A 24,009-nucleotide genomic window follows, 5' to 3' on the forward strand; every position below is an offset into this window, starting at 1 on the left:
GAAAACACTGCTCTTATAAGCAGACTTCTCTCTTACCCTTCTTCCTAATTCCTTAAGTTACTGGGTTTATGGTGGTACCAGCCCTGGGTCCTGAGCCTACAGAGAAGAGAGAATGGTTCAGATCAGGGTTTTTTGAGCCATTCTAATAGATGTGTAGTGGTACAGCATTGGGATTTTAATTTGCATGTCCCTAATGACAGGATTTTTACTATCTTTTTTTTTTTTTTTTGAGACGGAGTCTCGCTCTGTCGCCCAGGCTGGAGTGCAGTGGCGCGATCTCGGCTCACTGCAAGCTCCGCCTCCCGGGTTCAGGCCATTCTCCTGCCTCAGCCTCCTGAGTAGCTGGGACTACAGGCGCCTGCCACCGCGCCCGGCTAATTTTTTGTATTTTTAGTAGAGATGGGGTTTCACCGTGGTCTCGATCTCCTGACCTTGTGATCCGCCCGCCTCGGCCTCCCAAAGTGCTGGGATTACAGGTGTGAGCCACCGCGCCCAGCCAGGATTTTGACTATCTTTTCATGTGTTTATCAGCAGGTAACTGCCATCTATATATCTAGAATGCATGGCTTTTGCTCAGAGGCCATCAGACATTCACCTGTCATAATTCTACTAGACTGAGATAAAAATCTTTTCTCCTACTGCCTGGCTCTCTGATACTATCTAAATCTCTAAAGCCTTTTCCAAATTTAAGAATCTGAAGAATTATTTTTCTTCCTATAAGATGCCAATGTAATTTGAGTACAGCTCCAAAATAAGACATTCTGCCACTGAAAATTATATTTTATTACTGTTAAAATAAAAGATAATATAACAATAGGGTTAAAAGCAAATATTAAAATTTAAGTTCAGTACCAATAGAGATAAGATTAAGTAAAGACCAAGATGAGAAGCAATATCTACAATTCATACATTCAAAAATATTTGTTGAGTGTCTACTATATGTTAGGCACTATTGCTGGTACTGAGAATAAGGCAGGCCAGGAGCAGTGGCTCATGCCTGTAATCCCAGAACTTTGGGAGGCCAAAATGGGAGAATTGCTTGAGCACAGGAGTTTGAGACCAGACTGGGCAACATAGTGAGATCGTGTCTCTACAAAACATAAAAAATTAGCCAGGTGTGGTGGTGTTGCATGCCTGTAGTCCCAGCTACTTGGGAGAATGAGGTGGGAGGATTGCTTGAGCCTGGGAGATTGGGGCTACAGTGAGCCATGATTGTGCCTGCACTCCAGCCTGGGTGACAGAGTGAGACCCTGTCTCAAAACATAAATAAATAGAGAGAGAGAGAGAATGAGGCAGTAGAAGGAACACACAAATATTAGATCATAACATTCTAAGGTGTGAAAACTGTGATGGAGAAGAAACAAACTATAGTAAGAGGACAGTGGGGGTATGGTTAATACTTATATGGTTTGGGAGGTCCTCACTGATAAGATGACAGGATAGAATAAGCCATGTGGATATTTAGAGGAGGAAGGTTCCAGGCTGAGGAACAGTAAATACTCCTCGAACAGGAGTATCTGTTGGCATGTAAAAGGAACTACGAAAAGGCTCGGGTTTACTAATTTGTAAAGCAAATGAACCAGACAATAATATATTGCAATATATAATATAATATATTGCAACTACTTTTGCATCAACCTAATTAAACCACCTATTCAAGTATAGTATAAATGTGTAAAACTTCATGATTTCCTTTTATTTTTTTTTTTTTAATTAAATCTTGGACCTGCGTGAGAGATTTTCCATTTAAATGCATCAATTTAGCTAGGAAAATTCCAACATTTTCTAAAGGAAATATTTTTCAAAATCCTTTTAAAACCAATCTTACAACCTTACTTGTCACAAAAAACAGATATCACAGTTATATAAGTACATAGTATAAACTGCATTTATCTCTAAATAGATAAACAAAGCCAGAAGCAGAGAAATGGGATATTTAGTACCTATTTTTTCAGAGGGTTCTATTAAAAACAAAGAAAAGCAGTGCCCCTTTCTCACTTGGGAAAATAAATCACCTTAGGAAAAACTGAAAAGCATTAGCCTACAATTACTACTTAACATCAAACAAACACAACTTTTAAAAAGTGAATTTTATTTTGCATGGGATTAAGTCAAGCAACAGTATGAATTAACAATAAAATAAGAATATATAGTCATCCTCCTGTATCCATGGGGGATTGGTTCCAGGACTACTCTGCAGGTACCATAATCCATGGATGCTCAAGTCCCTCATATAAAATGGTGCAGTGTTTGCATATAATCTATGTACATTCTCCTATATACTTTAAATCAACTTTACATTACTTATAATACCCAATACAACATACATGCTATGTAGATCTCTGCTAAACTGTAGGGAATCATGACAAGAAAAAAGTCTGTACATGTTCAGTACAAAGACAACAATCCTTTTCTTTTTTTTTCAAATATATACATATTTTTAGAGAGAGGGTCTCACTCTGTCTCCCAGGCTGGAGTACAGTGGCATGAACATGGCTCAATGCAACCTCAACCTCCTGGGCCCAAGTGATCTTCCCACGTCAGCCTCTTGAGTAGCTGAGACTGCAGGGGCACACTACCATATCCATTGTTTTTTCAAATATCTTCTAACCTTAGTTGGTTGAATCCATGGATGCAGAACCCACAGATACAGAGGGCCGACTATATAGGACATAAATTTCTATTCAATCAAGTATCTTTATACAATATTTCAAAGTTCCCTTATTCTCCTTGACCAGGAAAAATATAAATTTGAATTTATCATTTTAACCAACTACACAGTAAGATGTAAAAGATGAACATCATCCAAGATAAACTTAACAGCACTTGACTTTAATTCAAAACACAAACTAAAAAGCCATTAAAGTATGTAGAATTTTTTGAATGCCGTATTTTCTCCCTTGACTTCTTCCTTGGTTTTATAAATCTCAAAGGCTGTGTGGTAGTTTGTATTACTTATACATATTCTTTATGTTGCAAAGATCCAAGATTTTAATTTTCCAAAAACAAATCTAAAAATTATAAAATCATAACCAAATTTTATCTCCGTTTAAGGAACTATCTTTTCTTGAGATGAAGCATGACTAAAATTGAGGAGCCTGAATGTTGATGAGGCTGTGGAACAACTGAAACTCTCTGACACACTGCAGATGGGAGTGTAACTTAGTACACACTTATGTCTTGCAAGTTACACATCACAAGCCCTTGCAATATCCTGTCATCTTCAGATTTCTGATCACAATGCCCACTACAAAAAGCCATGCCACAAGTAATCTTTCAAGGTTTTCTTACTGACACTTTTCACTACTATCATTCCAACATCCCTTAATGGTTGACCTCTGACCATTTGAGGCAAACCAAATCCTATTGTACACAAAACAGCACTGAACACAATAACACAGTATCTAAACCTAAAATACTTACAACAAAACTAACAACAACTGCAGTATTTTTTTTAATTACATAGAAATGGACCTAGGCAATTTCATGAAGTTTTACTACAATATGAGAAATGTGATATAAAGCATATACAAAGAGTAAACAATGAGAAGGAAGAAAAGAAAGGACTACAGGAACTTTTAAAAACATCATTGAAATCTACTCCAGGCTCAAATTATTAAAAGGATAAAACAATCTCAGCAGATGAGCTAATTTAAGATGATGGTAATGTTTGCTATAGGAATTAGACTGTACTACCTTTAAAAAGTCATCTGTTTTACATTTTCCTCTAATTTTATTATTTGATACTATAAGTCGGTGAATGTAATATAAAAGAAAGAAAAGAAAGGAAAAGATATAAGAGAAAAAAAAGAAAAACTTACTGGGATTGAAAACTCCTCAGCCAAATACTTCAAGGAGGATGCTTCTCTTGCCAAGAACTTGTTTCTTTCTTTGAGATTGCCTTGAAGTTGTGTATCAAACTCCTTTCTCACCACAGAAGCAACAGAGTCAATAATCACAAGTTTAATTCCTTTTGAGATAATTTCTTCTTCCAAAGATTCAATCCTATAAAAGAAGAATTTATAAAATAGTCAATAAATTTAAGATAAAGTAAATAAATAAGGGTATTGCAAAGGCTAAGCAAATTAAAAACAATAACAAACTATTCTTTCCTAAGTTACAGTAATGATTTGCAGGAATTCAGTAAACCTAACTTATTTTCAGCTCTTCTAGACATATAACACTTTTCTGGAAACAGAGCAAACTGTTTCTGTGTAGTTTCAGAATTCCTTGATTCTCCTAAGATAATGCTAATGCTCCAATTCTGGGGTAAAACGACTTGTGGTAGCCAGTCTGTAAAATGGGCCGCACTTACTCCCTCCTCTTGGTATTTCACATCCTGTATAGGTCCCTTCCACAGTGCGCCAGACTTGATCTGTGTGACCACAAACAGATGACAAAATCATGGTACCTTATTTCTGAGTGTAGGTCATAAAAGACTACAGTTTCCATCTGGGTACTCTTTCACTTGCCCAGTCTCTCAGGTCACTTACTCTGAAGGAAGCAAGTTGCTATGTTGTGATTTATGGAGAGGCCCAGATGGTAAGGAACAAAGGCCTCTTGCCCACTGCCAGCAAGAAACAGAGGCCTTCCAACAACTACATTAGGGAGCTTGGAAGCAGATACTCCAGCTCCAGTCAAGCCTTGAGATAACTGCAGCCCTGGCCACCAGCTTGACTATAACCTCTTGAGCGCCACTGAGCCAGAAACACCCAGCTAAGCTACTCCCAGACACTTAACCCTCAGAAACTATGTGAAATAATATGTATTTGCTGTTTTAAGCTACTAAACTGTGAGACAATTTGTTAATGGAACAATAAATAAGTAATACACCACTTAATTAAATCTAAAACATTTTATTCATTTAATTTTTTCATTTTTAAAGAAAGACTTCAACCAAAAGGCTATAACAAAGAAGAACACTGAAAAAGTTATTCCACATAATTCTAACCTGTAAAGACTTTTTCACTCAGAAGCTGAAACATAAAAGATAAAACATAAACCTTCAATGCATTACTAAAAAATAAAAATCTAAAGCATTATACCTTTGTAGAACTTCATCACAGGTGAGTTCCCGATAAAGATGAACTTTACTGCTTGTCAAAAGTAATTTTTCTTCAGTGTTAAAATATCTGGGAAAACGGGATCCTGCTATCTCAACCAGTCTGTGGGTAAAAAAAAAACAGCACAAACAAAAATAGCTAATTCTATTTAAAGTCACATTGCTGAATCTCTAAATAATTTTACTTGAGAAACTTCTAAGCCTTATCAATAGAGCAAGTATAAGCAAAATGGCTTAATATACAGGTTTAGAATGTAAGCTCTCCTTTGTAAGCAGTAACAGAGGTTAGCAGTCATAGCATGAAACCAGCAAGGGCTGTTGGATCTCATCTAATCTTGAGCAAACAACAATGTCTCTGAGATTTATCTTTCTGGGATCAAATATGTTTTTTGTAAATGATATTCAGAGTAGCAGCTATAAGGTATGTTTACTAAATAAGAACGCTTTCATTTTCTTGAATGAAATAAGTATATTTGAACAAATATGGTATATTGTATTATAATAGATATCAGTAAGTCTTCATGTCTCATTCCAGAAAAATATGCTTTCTCAATTGAAACAATTTAGGCAAATTAATGCTATGCAATAATTCCTTGGCAAACAGAAAATTATGGCCCAAACAAATTAATGTTCCAATATTTTCTTAGTAAACAAAAAGTGATTTTCTAAACACTGATTTCTGGCCTCAAAGCCAGTTTAATATATGCAGTAGGCCAAACACAACAGAGTGACAAGTTAAAACGCCATCATTCATATTATAAGATATGGAAAGCATTACTAGAAATTTCTCATATTTATGGTTTAAAATGTTAAAAATATAAGTCTTTGAGTTTAACCATCTCATTTCATTTTAAATGTTTTGAGTTTAACCGTCACATTTCATTTTAAATGAAATGACATTTTATCAGCCCTAGTACTTAGCCATCCCAGGGGAACTGGGAGGAGAGGCTGTAAACTCGAAAACCATCCTATATTTTATGTTCCATTTAGAGACTCAAAAGTACAAAAGAACAGTGTTTTCATTTCGAAATAGTTAGAGTTCTGAGAAGAGGCTGGGAACTTTGAAAAGATAAACAAAACAAGTCCTTACATTTGCTCTGATTAGAAATAAAAGAGAAAAACCTAAAACAGGAAAAGAGAAGAGAGAACTTCAACAACTGTTTTTAAGTATATTTTTGAACAATTTGAAAAGAAAAATATATATAGCTAAGTTGAACAAGAACAGGAAAAAATACTTCATGAGTAAGGAATAGTACCAAAAGAGGTGTGAAGAGTGAGAATAAAATGGATCAAATAACCATCCAGGAAAAGAGCTTAAGAGAGGCACAGAGATTGAAATGGAAGAAGGAAATGAGGTAAGTGAGGAAATCAAGAAATGAGATGGCACTGGCACAGGCAGAGCAGCCAAATCCTGAGGGTTTGGGGAGAAAGTATAAATTTTTTGATTAGAGAAACTATTTGCTGAGTTTAGTGCTGGTCAGAGAAGTCAGCTAAAAATCCCTGGCACTTAGAACCTACCAGTTTTTAACAGAATAGGTCTGGCAACATCTTCTAGAAACATGGAATTTTTTCAAAATTTGAATGCCCAGTTGATTAGGAACCAGATTGAGAGTACCTAGCTCATTAGCAACAAGAACTCAACAGCTGACAATTTTCTGCCCTCTAGCAATAGGCTGGATTTCCACTAGTGACTTGAGTAGTGAAAGGCTCTGGAACTTATTGCTGCTTTCCCATTGCTGAAGGCCTCGCAAAAGGAATGGTAGTCAAAAGATAGACATGAACAACCTTTGTTCACAGTTACCATGCTAAATAACTGTATTAAATGGACCATTTACACAGCAATATGCTGTAATTTTCTCTGTTTCTCCAAATGTTTATTTTATAAAAAACATCTAAAAAATATAAATCAAAAACCAAATATAAATGCAGTATTTGACATGTCTCGCATTCATCTCAGTAACTTCTTGTGACAATCTTCATCACAAAGATCTTTTTTGTTTAGGGCAAAAAACAGAAAAGAACCTATCGTTTGCTCCCAGACATGAATTATATAAAGTTTGAAAATAATGCCATCTAGTGGATATCTTTTTATAAAAAGTATTCTTTTCAAAATGAGCACTTAAGATACATTCATTCAACAAATATTTATTGAGGACCTACTATATGCCAGGCACTGTTCTAGGTGCTGAGAATATGGCATTGAACAACCACCACCACCAAAAGAAAAAGAAAAACCCTTCCTTCATGGGGTTTACATTCTACTGAGGAAGACAAATAAATATATATTATATATCAAGTAATAAGGCTCTAGAGGAAAATGAAGCAGGATGAGAGAATAGAATGTGACAGATGGGGCTAGTGCTATTTTATATTTTATGTAAGGTGAACTGACAAAGCCTCATTAATAAGGTGACATTTGAGCAAAAGCTTAAAAGAGGTAAGAAAATGAACCATGTGGATATCCAGTGAAATAGCACACAAGAATAGGGAATTATAACAAGTGCAAAAGCTTACATGTGGAAAGATGCCTGGTGTGTCTGAGAAACAACAAAGAGACTAAAGTATCTGGAACACAGGGAGTAAGAGGGAGAATAATAGAAAACAAAGAGCTAGCCAAGGCCAAGATCACATAAGACCTTTAGGTCTGTGGTATTTTTTTAGCTTTTATTTAGCAAAATGGGAAGCCTAGAAGCAGGAACAACATGATCTGACTTTTTTTTTTTTTTAAGGACTGCTCTAACTGCCAAACGGAGAAGAGGCTTGGGCAAGAGTGAAAGCAAGGAGATCAGCTAGCACAGATAAGAGCTGGTAGTGACCAGTTAAGAGCTGGTAGTGATCTCACCCAGGGAAGTAACAGGTCAAGTGATGAGAAGTAACTGGACTCAAGATATAGTTCAAAAGAGGAGCTAAAAGAATTTCTTGGCTGGGCGCAGTGGCTCACGCCTGTAATCCCAACACTGTGGAAGGCCGAGGCAGGCAGATCACCTGAGGTCAGGAGTTCAAGACCAGCCTGGCAAAACCCCGTCTCTACTAAAACGACTAAAATAAGCCAGGTGTGGTGGCACACGCCCGTAATCCCAGCTACTCAGGAGGTTGAAGCAAGAGAATCACTTGAATCTGGGAGATGGAGGTTGCAGTGAGCCAAGATCATGGCACTGCACTCAGCCTGGGCGACAGAGTGAGCCTCCATCTCAAAAAAAAGAAAGAAAGAAAGAAAGAAGTCTTGACTAATTAGATGAGTGTCTAGAAGAATGGAATCACAACTTTATTGAAGCAGAAAAGACAAGATTCAGATAAAGGTTTTGGTTATTGGTGCTATTTGCATGTTTTATTTCCTTTATGGGGGAATCAAAAATGCAGTTTTTGACATATCAGGAAATCCATGTATGTAAACCTATCCAAGTTCCATGTCATTATGCAAACGAATATGATCTGAAGTTCATGGGAAAGCTCAGAATTCAGGTATCAATCCAGGAGTTATAGCCCATAAAAGATCTTCAAGATCATAAGACCAGATGATATTAGGGATTGAGTACAGATGCAGAAGAGAAAAGGTCCTACGACTGAATTCTGGGATTCCCCAAAGCCTAGAAGTTAAAATAATGAGGAGGATCCAGCAAAAGAGACTGACAGGAGGAGGTGATCAAGAAGGTAGGTGTAAAATAAGAGAGAGTGGCTCCAAAAAGCCAAGTGGGCTGGGCATGGTGGCTCACGCCTATAATCCCAACACTTTAGGAGGCCAAAGCAGGAGGATCTCTTGAGCCCAGAAGTTTAAGACCAACCAGGGCAACACACCAAAACCTTATCTGTACTAAAAATTTAAAAATTAGCTGGGCATGGTGGCATGTGCCTGTGGTCCCAGTTACTCAAGAGGCTGAGGTGAGAGGATTGCTTGAGCCTGGGGAGTCAAAGTTGCAGTGAGCCATGATAGCACCACTGTACTCCAGCCTGGGTGACAGAGTTAGGTGAGACCCTGTCTAAAAAAATAAAAAGAAGTCAAGGGAAGAAAGCTTTTCAAGAAAAAGAGAGTGATCAACTCTTTCAAATGCTGCTATTGGGTTAGATAAAATTTTTTTAATCAGTTGCATTATAGAGCTGGGAACTAAAGCCTGGATAGAGTGAACTCAAGAGAGAATGAAAGAAAGGATTTCCACTTCTGCCCACAAAGGATTAACTGGTACAAGAAATGCACTAAAATAATAAGTAGAAAATCAGACAGAATACATGAAATAACAGCTTTCAGGTACTGAACAATAGAAAGCTTGAGACTGTAATCCTTGAGAGAAAGGAAACAAACCCAATGAACTTACAATCGCCTCAGCTTGCTCCAGAGGCAGTTTCCAGGCTGCAAAACAAGAAAGGCAAAGCAAACAGAGCCTGGCAGACAATCTGAGTTGAGGAGACGGGGATCAGAGTTTGGGTAAGCTAAGGTGGCTAGAACTTAGGGGGCAGAGTACCAGAGAGGAAGCAGGTGTGCAGAGTGAGCACTGCAGAGATCTGCAAGAAAGGTCCACTTGAGAACTAATCCGCACATGTGTGAAGGGAAACTACCTGAGGCTGAGGAAAGGACCACCAGAAAGTATCAGACTGAACAATTCCTTGTGTCCACACAGAGTGGGAACATTCGGGTTTACACAAGATGAAGAATAAAGAGACCTTATTATACACTGGGCATTGGGCAGAATTTTCAGAAGCGTTTTACCTTAGTAGTGGAGCTAAATAAGTTTCAGAATAAAAACCACAGTCACGCACTGCATAACGACATTTCAGTCAATGATGCATCACTTATACAACAGTGGTCCCATAAGCTTATATAGTATATTTTGACTATACCTTTCCTTTGTTTAGATACACAAATACTTACCATTGTGTTGTAATTGCCTATTCAATACAGTAACATACTGTACAGGTTTATAGCCTAGAAGCAATAGGCTATACCATATAGTCTAGGTGTGCCATAGGCTATACCATCTAGGTTTATGTAAGTACACTGTATGGTGTTCATACAACAACGAAATTGCCTAACAATGCATTTCTCAGAACATATCCCCATTGTTAAGCAAAGCATGACTGTACCTGGGATTTTTCTACAACAAAATTCAAAAGCAACCTTCAAAAGGATCAAACTAATACTAAACTGTACCTTAAAACAAAACCTAACACTCTTTAAAGACATATGTTAAAATCCAGCACCCAACAATGTAAAATTTACAACGTCTAACATAGAATTAAAAAATTACCAGACAAGTAAAGGAAGAGGAAAAGATCCATAACCAGGAGAAAAATCAGTCAAAAAAAACAGATTTAAAAATATATATATGTGATGGCATTCATAGATAAAAATCTTAAAACGGCTATTACTAATCTTCTCCATTTGCTCAAGAAAGTAAATGAAGCAGGGGTTGTCAAACTGTGCACTATGGCCCATGCCTGGCCCATTGCCTGTTTTTGTCAATAGAGTTTTATTAGAACACAGACATATTTTTAATATTTTGTTTGACAAAATAGAAGCACTTCTACTACATTCTGAAGTATAACCGTTGTCTCAAGTAAAAACACCTGTATAATTGGGTTCTAAGATTAAGAAGTCACTTTTTCCATGGGAGACCATTTTTACTTGAAAGAATGATTGACAAGCTATGCTTTTTCTGACTTAAGTATTTGGTAGACATTTTCTCAAAATGAGCAAAATAAGCCTGACACTTCAAGAAAAACAAGTGGCAATATTTACTGCCAATGATAAAATTCAAGCTTTTAATGAAAAATCAAAACTCTAAAAAACTTACATCTTACATAAACATGAGTTTGACTGCATCCCCATACTTAAATACTTTTTGTTCAGATCAGTGAAGATACTAATGAAATTTTTTTATATTGAGTAATAAAATGTGTCAACATTTAGAAGAACTCCATAAGATAGTGAACCAATATTTTCTGAGTGACAAATGCATAATATTACAAAATCATGCATGGGTAAATATCCATTAAGAGCCTAAGACAGATGAATAGATTTTAATGTAACTATGGAAAAAATGCAATAATATGGTTTCAGATTCTATATCACAACTAACCTCTAGGCAACTACTACTCAATTCCTGGTGTAGTACCAAAGAAGCATATCTTTAATTATCTGAAGAGAATATTAAAATATTCCTCCCTTTCCAGCTATAACCAGTATAAGGCCAGATCTTCATATCTCAACCAAAACAACAGATTGCAAAAGACTGAATGCAGAAGTAGATATTCGAATCCAGCTGTCTTCTGTTAAGTCAGACGCTAAAGAGATTTGCAAAAATGTAAAACAACGCCACTCTTTTCTCACCTTTTTTAGTCAAAAATATATTTATTTCCCATAAAAAATACATGTAAAGGCCAGGTGCAGTGGCTCACATCTGTAGTCCCCACCACTCAGGAGGCTGAGGCAGGAGGCTCTCTTAAGTCCAGGAGTTGGAGGTTACAGTGAACTATGATCATGCCACTGCACTCCAGCCTGGGTGACAGAGCGAGACCCTGTCTCTTAAAAAAAAAAAAAAATGTATGACGGGCAGTTTTGTGTCAACTTGGCTAGGCCATAGTCTCTTGTTATTCTATCAAATGCTAATCTATGCATTGTTGTGAAAGGATTTTGTAGATGTCATTAATGTCCATAAACAGATGACTTTAAGTACAAGAGATTATCCTACATAATCTGGGTGGGCTAATTCCATCATTTGAAAAGCCTTAAGAGCAGAACTGAGGCTTCCTTTAAAAAGATGAAATTCCACCTAAGGACAACAGCTTAGGCCCTTGCCTAGGAGTTCTAGCCTGCCCTTTCCAACAGCCTGCCTTGTGGATTTCAGATAACTCCACATCTGCATATGCCAGTTCTTTGCAATAACTTTCTTAATATATGTGTTCTACTGGTTCTATTTTTCTAATGGAGCCATGTTTTGGTACAATATGCTAATATGTAATGGCCGGGCACGGTGGCTCACGTCTGTAATCCCAGGACTTTGGGAGGCTGAGATGAACAGATCACTTGAGGTCAGGAGTTCGAGACCAGCCTGGCCAACATGGCAACACCCTGTCTTTAATTTAAAAATTCAAAAATTAGCCCAGCGTGGTGGCAGGCGCAATGGTGAGCACCTGTAATCGCAACTACTCGGGAGACTGAGGAAGGAGAATTGCTTGAACCTGAGAAGCGGAGGTTATAGTGAACCAAGATCACACCACTGCACTCAAGTCCAGGCAACAGTGAGACTCCATTTCAAAAACAAAAACAAACAAAAACACACCATGTAATGGACTTACTGCATAATAGATAATAGTTAAATATTCTTTAAATTTTCCAGTTTAAATTTCTAATATGATAAATATCAATTGAAGTAATCCACCTAAAGAGTTTAAGGGCCCTGAAAATTAAAACTTTAAAAACTACAGCCATAAAGCAAAATCTGAAAGGTCAACCACCAAAAAAATCATAGATAACAAAAGATAGCATAACCAAAGTTAAAAGGCAAATTATAGAATTATAGCCTAGGAAAAAAATCATATAAACATAAATATCCATAATACACAAAGCATTTATATATATCAATAAGAAAAAATGGACAAAGTGTATTTCTAGGCAATTTGCCAAAGAAATATAAATGGACAATGAATATATGTTGGCTCACAATAGTTAAAACAATGAGCTATCACTTTTTTCCCATAAGTATGACAAAATTAAAGAAACTAAAAACAGTGATGAAGGCTCTCAAAGTCCTGTTGGTTGAGATACAATTATATACAATATTTCTAGCGGAGAATGTGGCAGTTTATACAAAAATTTAAAATATATCCTTAATGGATTTCTGATGGATTAAAGATATTGACATAAAAGATAAAACTATAACTATATGAGGAAAAAACTGTAAGACAGTATCTTTGATACCTAATAGTGGGGGAAAACTTGTTAATTAAGATCTGAAAACCAATACCATTAGGCAACAACTTCAAATTTACAAATTTCTGGCCAGCCACGGTGGCTCATGCTTAGAATCCAAGCACTTTGGGAGGCAGAAGCAGGAGGGCTGCTTGAGTCCAGGAGTTCGAGATCAGCTTGGGCAAGTTGGTGAGACCCAGCTCTACAAAAACATTTGTTTAATTAGCCAGGCATGGTAGCACACGCCTATAGTCCCAGCTATTCGGGAGGCTAAAGCAAGGGGATCCCTTGAGCCCAGTAAGTCAAGACAGCAGTGAGCTATGATTGTGCCACTGTACTCTAGCCTAAGTCAGACCTCATCTCCACTAAACTTTTTTAAATTATAAATTTCTCTTCAACAAAGGACACTATAAAGATGACAGATAACAGAGCAGGAGGAGATATTTTCAATGTGTAAAACTGACAATTAATATTTAGAAGACACACAAAAAGCTTCTGCAAATCAAGAATCAAAAGACTGGAAGCCCAATGGGAAATGGGATAAAGAGATTCATAGACAGAAAGCCCAAATGTCAAACAGGTATTACTGAATGAATGAATGAAAACACTACTTGGATCCTTTCTCAGAGTCAATCATTTTTTCCAACCACAGTTCGTGGAAAGAGGACATGAGTTCACCTCTCAGCTATCTTACTAGCCATATGATCTTGGGCAAATCACATGGTTTCTGAGTCCCATTTTCCTTATTTCTAAAATGAAGATCATAATACCCCCCTCCTCACCTGACAGTGCTGCTGTATGCATCAACTGAGATGAATGTCAATTACATCATGCTGCAATATGCTCTAATTTATAAAATATTATTTATAGCATTATCAGTCTTAATGACCATCACATTACAGAATGGCTAGCATTCCTAGACCACATCTATTTATTACTGTAAAAAAAAACACTTATTCTTGCACCCCCCTACAAATTTCCAAAGTACCTACTAAAGGGGAAACTATCTGCCTTACTCCCCCAACTAAGAACTACTAATTTATAAAATGGAAGTAGCGCCATTCTAAAGGGCCATGCTGTCAGAAAAGCTACCTTTATACTCTTAGTCCATCAAACCCCAAAACATCCCTGAAAACCTATTAAGAGCTTTATTTCAAAAATCTCCTTCCTCCCTGGATGAATCATTTGCATATCAATTGCTAGTGGAGATGTCCTGAGGTAAAACACCACTGCCTTCCCAACTTCCCCTTCCATATCATCTAACTTAGCCTAATCCTACATCTACTCTCAATGTCCCACTGCCCAGAACCATTCATTTCTGATATACAAATAATGCTAACTATCAATCCCACAATCAAAGGATTTACTGTGGTAGAACGCCTCAGAAAATGGTTAGAAGTGTTCCTCTTTTAAAAGAAAAAGAAGTTCTAGGCCACATTTTAGTTTTTCTTTTGCCATCAAATCTCACCTTGCAAGTGACTATCTATACCTTTATTTGGACCTGATAGCTACAATGCACTTTAAAGATTCCAATTCTGGAAAGAGTTAACTGCTCATGGATACAGATAGACTTCTTTCCTAATCAGTTCCAGAATCAAAAGGCATATGTCAATTAAGGAGCAAAACCCTGTTCAGAATTATTAGTTCCCTATGTGACTTCATAGCTCTTATATAAAAGGAAAAATAAAAGCTTTTCATTAGTGACCACATGCCAACTTGAAATAAAACATATGCTTAATGTAAAAAGTTTTCCAAAATCCTAGTTAAAATATAGCATCATAGGCCGGGCGCGGTGGCTCAAGCCTGTAATCCCAGCACTTTGGGAGGCCGAGGCGGGTGGATCACGAGGTCAGGAGATCGAGATCCTCCTGGCTAACACGGTGAAACCCCGTCTCTACTAAAAATACAAAAAACTAGCCGGGCGCGGTGGCGGGCGCCTGTAGTCCCAGCTACTCGGAGGCTGAGGCGGGAGAATGGCGGGAACCCGGGAGGCGGAGCTTGCAGTGAGCCGAGATCGCGCCACTGCACTCCAGCCTGGGCGACACAGCGAGACTCCGTCTCAAAAAAAAAAAAAAAAAAAAAAAATAGCATCATAAATGTGCTAAAATGTAGGCTTACTGCTTCTCAAAGCTGCTTGTACATATGCACTATTTCTCTGTTCATTCATTCAATATGTATTACTGAATATAATGATATGAATCTATTAATTTCTTACAGATTCCAGAATATTCCAAAGCTTTGTTACAGTAATAAGTACTTATGACTAATTCTACTGTATATCCTAGAAACTTTTCAGGATCTCCCTCCCACTAATTCACCTAGATTCACAAATGATAAGGCAGCAAAAACTGAACTGAGGAAAACCTACCCAGTGTCATGAAACCATCTCAAAAAAATGATTAAGAGGGAATTTATCTCCCCTATTGTTTCTTTCTGGGTCAAAGATTCCCAATTTATACCAACAAGCAAAAACATCAACAGTCGTAAGACCACACTGGTATTACCTTCAGAATCAGCCCGAGTTATGGCTGGTCACTATCACTCCCTGCCTCCAATTTTATATACAAATTCAGAAAGAATGATACTCTAAATACAGCTATATGGCACATAACAATGGGGATATGTACTGAGAAATGTGTCATTAGGCAATTTCACTGTTGTGCGAACATCATAAAGTGTAATTCTACAAACCTAGATAGTATAGCCTACTACACACCTAGGCTTTATGGTATAGCCTACTGCTCCTAGGCTACAAACCTGTGCAGGGTGTTACTATACTGAATATTGTAGGCAATTGTAACACAGTGACAAATATCTTTGTATCTAAACTTTAACAAGATACAGGAAAATTATGGTATTATAATCTTATGCAACCACCATCTTATATGCAGTCCATCCTTGACTGAAATGTTGTTATGTGGCTCATGACTGTAGTTTGTTAGGTATTAAAGATAACTATCTATGGGGAACTTGGCACCCTGAGAGGTGACATGCACACCAAATACAGCAGCTCCCTCAGATCTAAGCTTAGCCATTGCTCCCAAACACTACCAATACAAGTACCTCTCCTTTGTATACTAAGTTATAATATTTACAATTTCACATTTTAGTGATTGTTTGACTGTCTTCCTCCCTTGCTGGACTAATTGTCTTCCCAATTTTCAAAGCTTTTCTGATTTCATTACAACTCAGGAATATTCACTTCTACCTCCTAAAATTCCAGTCCTATATCCTATCTCCTCAGGCCCCCACCTTCCAGAGTACTGGCTCTCATCTCTTACTTCCCTATATCCCTCAGTTTTTCTCACATACTTATTGATCCCCTTCAATTTGCAGTTCTAAAACCAAACCTTTATTTTCCTTTACCCATTTTATTTCTCCAAAAGCGTTATTTCAATGCGTCTATTACTATTTGCCATCCATATTACCTTCATTTTTTATTCTTAACCCACAGTTCCATCTTTTTATGATTGTCTCTAATATGGACAATATATTGTTAATTCAATTCATGTATACTGGAATTCTCATGTTTGCCAAAATTTTCATAGACTAGAATGTGGGGATGGGTCACTGGATTAATCTATTTATCTACATTCTCAAGGTATGTACAAGCATATGCTACCTAAGACTATATCATATCTTAAGCAAAAGTCCAGTGGGTTAAACAAAACAAGTAAAAAAACAGCAGATCTTCTCTGGATCAATCAGAAGAGGATCCGGATCTTTGCCTGAATAGCATTCCCCTCTCCCCAAGGCAGTCCCTGTAACTCAGTCTGGTTAGCGCCAGACTACACAATTATCTAATTCAGGGGTGTCCAACTTTGACATCCTTGGGCCCTGGAGGAAGAAAAAGAATTGTCTAGGGCCATACATAAAATACACTGACACTAATGATAACTGATGGGCTTTAAAAAAAAAAAAAAATCACAAAAAAAGTCCTAACGTTTTAAGAAAGTTTATGAATTTGTTGGGCCACATGCAAAGCCATCCTGGGCTGCATGCAGCTCACGGGCTGTGGGTTGGACAAACCTGTTCTAATTGTTAAATAGTCTGGAGATACAATTGTGGTCTATGATGAACAAGTATGATTAACAACTATTTAGATTACTATCTTCTAAAAGACAATAAACTACTTAGTGCATTGCTTCTAAAAATAGAACTGACTTTTCAAAGTGCTTTTAAGTATATCATCTGCAGGGTTTTCTTTTTGTTTCCTTTAATACAATTTTTTTTTTTTTTTTTTGAGACGGAGTCTTGCTCTGTCGCCCAGGCTGGAGTGCAGTGGCCAGATCTCAGCTTACTGCAAGCTTCACCTCCCAGGTTCACGCCATTCTCCTGCCTCAGCCTCCCGAGTAGCTGGGACTACAGGCGCCCGCCACTGCGCCCGGCTAGTTTTTTGTATTTTTTAGTAGAGACGGGGTTTCACCAGGTTAGCCAGCCAGGATGGTCTCGATCTCCTGACCTCGTGATCCGCCCGTCTCGGCCTCCCAAAGTGCTGGGATTACAGGCTTGAGCCACCGCGCCCGGCCTCCTTTAATACATTTTAAACTTAAGTAATTTTTATTTATTCCTCCTTTGATTTCTCCCTCCTTCTTAGTAAAAAGATATCTAGATACGTATAGGAAGAAATTATTTTCTACTTTTTCTCACTTACCCTAAATTTTATATATGTGAATCCTTTAATCCTTCGTCATATTAATCCTTTAAACATGTTCTCATTTGTGCTGAAGAGCTGGCTAGCTTTGTAAGCACAAAGTGGAGACAATGCTAAAACGTACAGAGCTACAACAGAGTCCTTTTTGAGTCTCATATTTCCCTAGCTTGCCTCTTCTCTAAGTCCAGAAACAGCTGGGGCTGGGACAGAAACTGTTAATTACCAATCCAATACCCATTTCCACTTCTTCCTTGCTATGAGAGCCCCAGTTTTATTCAGGCAGCAATATTAACCAGACAACTCATCATGATTGTTATGACGATCTTCTCCCCTCACTTTCCCAGCCGCTTTTCACATATAGAGGTGACTCAGTGAGAAATCTGCAAGAGGACTACAAGCAGCAAAAAGGAAATCCACAGAAGGGAGGAGGCAGATATTCTGAATAAAAGTACACTTTCCTGATAAAAGATATAGTTGGCACTTTTCCTTCCTGTTGACTTGAGCACAGAATGAATCCAATGTCTGAAAATGTACATGCCCTAGGTCTCCCTGTCATCACTGAAACCTGAGTGACCCAGTGCCAGCAACCACCTACTCAGGTCTTGTTATAAGAGAGAAATAAACCTGTTTTTGTTTAAGCCACTGTTCTCTGGATAGTCAGTTATCTGCAGCAGTAAGCTTTCCTAACCGATTGACCAACCTTTCCTGATAATTCCAAATAGGGGTTAAGCTGTCCTGTAACAGAATGAAGGAAATGTGATCAGACACTACAGGGCCAGCTCCATTCTATGACTCACCATGACAAACTAGAAGGTGATATAAGAATGCCAAGTCTGGCATATATATCAAAGAGCATTCCTATTTTTATTCTACCTGGCCCTATCACCAGACCTCAAAATCCATTCCATGTGGGAGCCAGATGATCATTCATTTTTTTTTTTCACATGGTTACCATTTTATTTTTGGTATGGTGAGAACACTTAAGATCTGATCTCTTAGCAAATTTCAAGTATATAATACAGTGTTATTAACTATAGTTGCCGTGCTGTACACCAGAACTGACAAAGAACTCAAACAAATTTACAAGAAAAAAACAAAGAACCCCATCAAAAAGTGGGCAAAGGATATGAACAGACGCTTCTCAAAAGAAGACATTTATGCAGCCAACAGACACATGAAAAAATGCTCATCATCACTGGTCATTATAGAAATGCAAATCAAAACCACAATGAGATACCATCTCACACCAGTTAGAATGGCGATCATTAAAAAGTCAGGAAACAACAGGTGCTGGAGAAGATGTGGAGAAATAAGAACACTTTTACACTGTTGGTGGGACTGTAAACTAGTTCAACCATTGTGGAAGACAGTGTGGCAATTCCTCAAGGATCTAGAACTAGAAATACTATTTGACCCAGCCATGCCATTACTAGGTATATACCCAAAGGATTATAAATTATGCTGCTATAAAGATACACGCACATGTATGTTTACTACGGCACTATTCACAATAGCAAAGACTTGGAACCAACCCAAATGTCCATCGATCACTCATTTTAAGCCTTGTGGAGAATGGAATAAAAAACCAAATACAATATAAAGTTCAACACCTATTCTCAAATGAGCTTCATAAAGGCTCCTTGTGAACTATGCCACATAATTCCAACAAAGGAGCTAAAATCTTACCTCTTCATTTTCCAACCTGCCTCTGATGTAAATACCAACATGCACATAGGCAGAAAAAGATATGAAGGAGAAATAAGTAAATATGGAGGATGCAAAAAGTAAATAATTAAGGCTCTATGCAAAGACAAAAAACATAAGACTCTCCATAAATTCATTTGGAAAATGCAGACAAGTCACCTGTTACTCTTCTGCTACTGTATGTATGCAGATATCACCCAATTCATTGATAAGGTTTTTACACTGCTCTGAACTGTAATACTAGATCTGATTGATCCAGAGAAGATCTGCTGGTTTTTTGTTTGTTTTGTTTAACCCACTGGACTTCTGCTTAAGATATGACATAGTCTTAGGTAGCATATGCTTGTATATACCTTGGGAATGTAGATAAATAGATTAAGCCAGTGACCCATCCCCACATTCTAGTCTATGAAAATTTTGGCAACCATGAGAATTCCAGTATACATGAACTGAATTAACAATATATTGTCCATATTAGAGACAATCACAAATTACAAATGCAACAGTTTACTCCTTAAGAAGACATCCTAAACTCAGTTTTGTATGTAGTGCACAGAAAGCAGAAATCCATTACAGTGAACTGAACTGCTGTTATAAAAAAATCTTAATCTTTGAATTATTTACCCAAATTCCCCAGGACCTTTGTAAGAGCTATTTGCACATTAGCTATTTATGACATAACTGGCTATTTAATACCTACTTGGCTTGTTAGTTGAAGACTAGTCATTGGCATTTTAAAGAGTATTTGGACAATTTGAGTGAACCACTGTCTTTACCAGCTTTAATCTCAAATATATTTTCATGTTCAAATTTCCAGTGGTCTCAATGTTTATTCTTCGATTCTTTTTTTTTTTTTAGCCACTTATTTAAGTCAAGATGCAAATAAGCTCATCACACAGCAATTGATCAATAAGGTTTTTAAATCTGTTTTAATCCAAAGGTTTCCCTTCCAACTATTTTTTAATCTTACAATTTATTTGTTATGGTAACCAAGTTATTTGTTCTGTTATTTCCCACAGTTTGGATTCTGCTAATTGCATTTTCTAGAGTAGTTTGACGTGTTCCTCTCTTCTCTAGCTATGTTGTAAATTGGTGGCTGGATCTGAAGCCTTGATCACATTCAAATTTGATTGTTCTTCCATCAGAAAGTACCCCAGTGACTCGTCATCTTTTCGTGATGTTAAATGCCTAGATCCATTAGATTGTCAAGAGTCTGTAATTTGGTAATATTCTAACATTCCTTATTCATTTACTACTGGGATACATTCATAAAAAGACCAATTTAAGGTGGGAACTGAACAATGAGATCACTTGGACTCGGGAAGGGGAACATCACACACTGGGGCCTATCATGGGGAGGGGGGAGGAGGGAGGGATTGCATTGGGGAGTTATACATGATATAAACGTTATGCACATGTACCCTAGAACTTAAAGTATAATAAAAATATATATATATATATAAAAAAAAAAAAAGACCAATTTAGGCCCAGGCGCAGTGGCTCACACCTGTAATCCCAACACTTTGGGAGGCCAAGGCAAGCAGATTATCTGAGGTCAGGAGTTCAAGACTAGCCTGGCCAACATGGTGAAACCCCATCTCTACTAAAAATACAAAAATTAGCTGGTGTGGTGGCGCACGCTTGGGAGCCACTCAGAGGTTGAGACACAAGAATCACTTGAACCCAGGAAGCGGAGGTTGCAGTGAATGGAGATCGTGCCACTGAACTCCAGCCTGAGCAACAAAACCAAAACTCCGTCTCAAAAAAAAAAGATCAGTTTATTACTCAGTAACATAGTTCATATAAAAACAGAAAAATAGATGCTTGACTTCTCTTTTTGCCCATTTTCACAATAATGAGTTGCTTCTTCAGAACCCTCCAATGATAATCAATTGGTTCCTTTTCATCTCTTAAGGTCATTATGGACTCATTTAATTATTTCATGTTTTAATCCACTGCTATTATTATTCACATTGATCTGCAATTTGTTCGGTCTCTGGCCAGTGGGAGCCTCATCTGAGTCTGTTGGACACCCCCGAATAGCCTTTGTAGCTTCCTCGCTAACTAATATGATGTTTCACACTCAACTTTAAAATTTCCTACCCCAGAATTGAGTTAGCCATTTCCCCAAGGAACCCTTGTTCCTTTTATTAAGAAATGGTATCTGGATTTCATAATCAGAGTCCCATTGTAAGTTGAGAAACATCTGTCCTTATAAAGCAGCTAACCTGCTGTTTTTCTTTTTAGTTTACCCTTTGTCCCATTTTCTACTTAAATTCCTCCTTATTTTTTCAACTTATATCTTCCTGACTTTCTGCAAAAGACAGTTTAGCCAAGATCCCCACTTATATCAATAAGGAATACAAAAGACAAAAAGAAACTGTTTCCTGTGTGAATTTTAAAAGAAAATTTTATTTAAAACAGCATTCTGTGCTCTTAAAAAGCGGGGGTGGGGGGGGCGGGTAGCCCAGCATGGTGGCTCATGCCTGTAATCCCACACTTTGGGAGGCCGAGGTGGGTGGATCACAAGGTCAGGAGTTCGAGACCAGTCTGGCCAATATGGTGAAACCCCATCTCTATGAAAAATACAAGAATTAGCCAGGCCTGGTGGCAGGCATCTGTAATCCCAGCTACTCGGGAGGCTGAGGCAGGAGAATTGCTTGAACCTGGGAGGCAGAGGTTGCAGTGAGCCGAGATCACGCCACTGCACTCCAGTCTAGGCGACAGAGAGAGACTCCATCTCAAAAAAGAAAAAAAAAAAAAAAAAAGCCAGGCACAGTGGCTCACACCTGTAATCCTAGCACTTTGGGAAGCCGAGGCGGGCAGATCACTTGAGGTCAGGAGTTCAAGACCAGCTTGGCCAATATGGTGAAACTCTGTCTCTACTAAAAATACAAATATTAGCTGGGCATGGTGGCGCACACCTGTAGTCCCAGCTACTCAGGAGGCTGAGGCAGAAGAATTGCTTGAACCCAGGAGGTGGAGACTGCCATGAGCCCAGATCGCGCCACTGCACTCCAGCCTGGCGACAGAGCAAGACTCCATCTCAGAAAAAAAAAAGGGGGGGTGGAGAGGGGATATTAACCTATGTGTAAATCTTTCATGCTGTATATAAGTTACAAAAGTAAAACATTATAATATAATCTCATTATAATATAATCTCATACCTTTCAGCACTAAATGCAGACTCTGTGTCAATGTACACCACAGCTCCTTCTAATCCTCCCATGTTGGTGGGTAATGTAGCCAAAATGCTCATCATTATACAAAACTGAGTTTTTCCACAACCTGGTGGACCTGTAACCTTAAAAAAAAAAAAAAAAAATGTTATTTGGATAAACATCACAAGCCAGTCAAAGCAAAATCCTTTTAAGACCTTGCCATATATGCAGTCCAAATAACCTGGGTTCCCAGGAGAGAATTAAGCCCAAGACATCCATTGTATGTAATGAATTAACTTCTCCCCTCTGCATCTGAATTGGCACTAGTTATGTACTATCCTTGGAGGAACTGAGAAAATAGTCACTCAAATCATCCACTGTAATTTGTAGTTAAGATGAGAAACTTTTAGTTGAGAAAGGCTGAAACATTCACTCATTTATACCATCATAACTTGACATTCTACACCTTTCCCTCATAAAGATACTTACACTAGGACCATAAAAATATTTAAGAGTCTTTAATAAATGGCTGAGCATTTGTTACAAATTAGCATTTCAAAACAATGTTGTACTAGTCCCATTAAGGGCTACTTTAATCCATATTTTTAAGAGTATTTAGGGGTGAAGTGTACTGATGTATACAATTTACTTTCAAACAGTTCAGCGAATAAAAATGTGTATGTGTATGCATATATGTATGTAGAAAGAGAAATAAAGCAAATTCATTGTTTTACAAACAACTGTTGAGTTTAGGTGACTCCTACTTTGAAATGTCTGTTTTGAAATCTTCATTGGCAGAAAACTATTTTGAGATTATAGAAGTTGAAACCAAAAGAGTATAGGCAGGAAATAATAGGAAATTAATTATATTCAAGTGTAACTAGAAGTAGTTCGGCTCTGTGTCCCCATCCAAATCTCATATTGAATTCTAATCCCCAGTACTGGAGGAGGGGCTGGTGGGAGGTGATTAGATCATGGTGGCAGTTTCCGTCTTGCTGTTCTCATGACAGTGAGTTCTCACAAGATTTGATGGTTTAAAAGTGTGTGGCACTTTCTCTTTCTCTCTCTCTCCTGTTCTGCTTTAGTAAGATCTCTCTCTCTCTTTCTCTCTCTCTCTCTCTCTCTCTCTCTCTCCAGTTCTGCCATAGTAAGATGTGCTTGCTTCCCCTGTAAGTTTCCTGAGGCCTCCCAACCATGCCTCCTGTTAAGTCTGCAGAACTGTGAGTCAATTACACCTCTCTTCTTCATAAATTACCCAGTCTCAGGCAGTTCTTTATAGCAATGTGAGAACAAACTAATACAGTAGTTAACAAAATTAATTTGAAAATGTTTAGAAATATCTCCTTTAAACATATGCTATTTGTCACATTAGTTGTGGCACCCAAATTTTTAGAACCAATGCACTATTTCTTTGTGAAAATAACACTAAAGAACATTTTTTTTAACATTGAGAGGAAGGGAAGAGGAGAGGAAGGGAAAAGAAAAAAAAAATCTAAGAGAGGAAAAAAAGTCTGGGCTAAAACTG

The 24,009-nt window shown here is 37.6% G+C and overlaps 1 protein-coding gene across 4 annotated transcripts in view; it reads right to left on the minus strand.

Annotated features, from left to right (window-relative positions):
* RAD51B (RAD51 paralog B) overlaps positions 1–24,009 on the minus strand; it is a 678,049-nt gene that overhangs the window by 607,481 nt on the left and 46,559 nt on the right. For all 4 annotated transcript variants that reach the window (XR_004431542.1, XM_033187636.1, XM_033187637.1 and 1 more), the window contains exons 5-7: positions 22,491–22,627; positions 5,046–5,165; positions 3,822–4,005 (exon numbers count right to left, since the gene is read on the minus strand). Coding sequence is in view for 3 of the 4 variants with exons in the window: in XM_033187636.1 (XP_033043527.1) it covers positions 3,822–4,005; positions 5,046–5,165; positions 22,491–22,627 (441 nt within the window). In the remaining variant the exon portion in view is untranslated. The remainder of the gene's footprint in view (positions 1–3,821; positions 4,006–5,045; positions 5,166–22,490; positions 22,628–24,009) is intronic.

This window comes from Trachypithecus francoisi, unplaced genomic scaffold, assembly GCF_009764315.1.
Source record: "Trachypithecus francoisi isolate TF-2019V2 unplaced genomic scaffold, Tfra_2.0 Lachesis_group3, whole genome shotgun sequence".
Taxonomy (NCBI): domain Eukaryota; kingdom Metazoa; phylum Chordata; class Mammalia; order Primates; family Cercopithecidae; genus Trachypithecus; species Trachypithecus francoisi.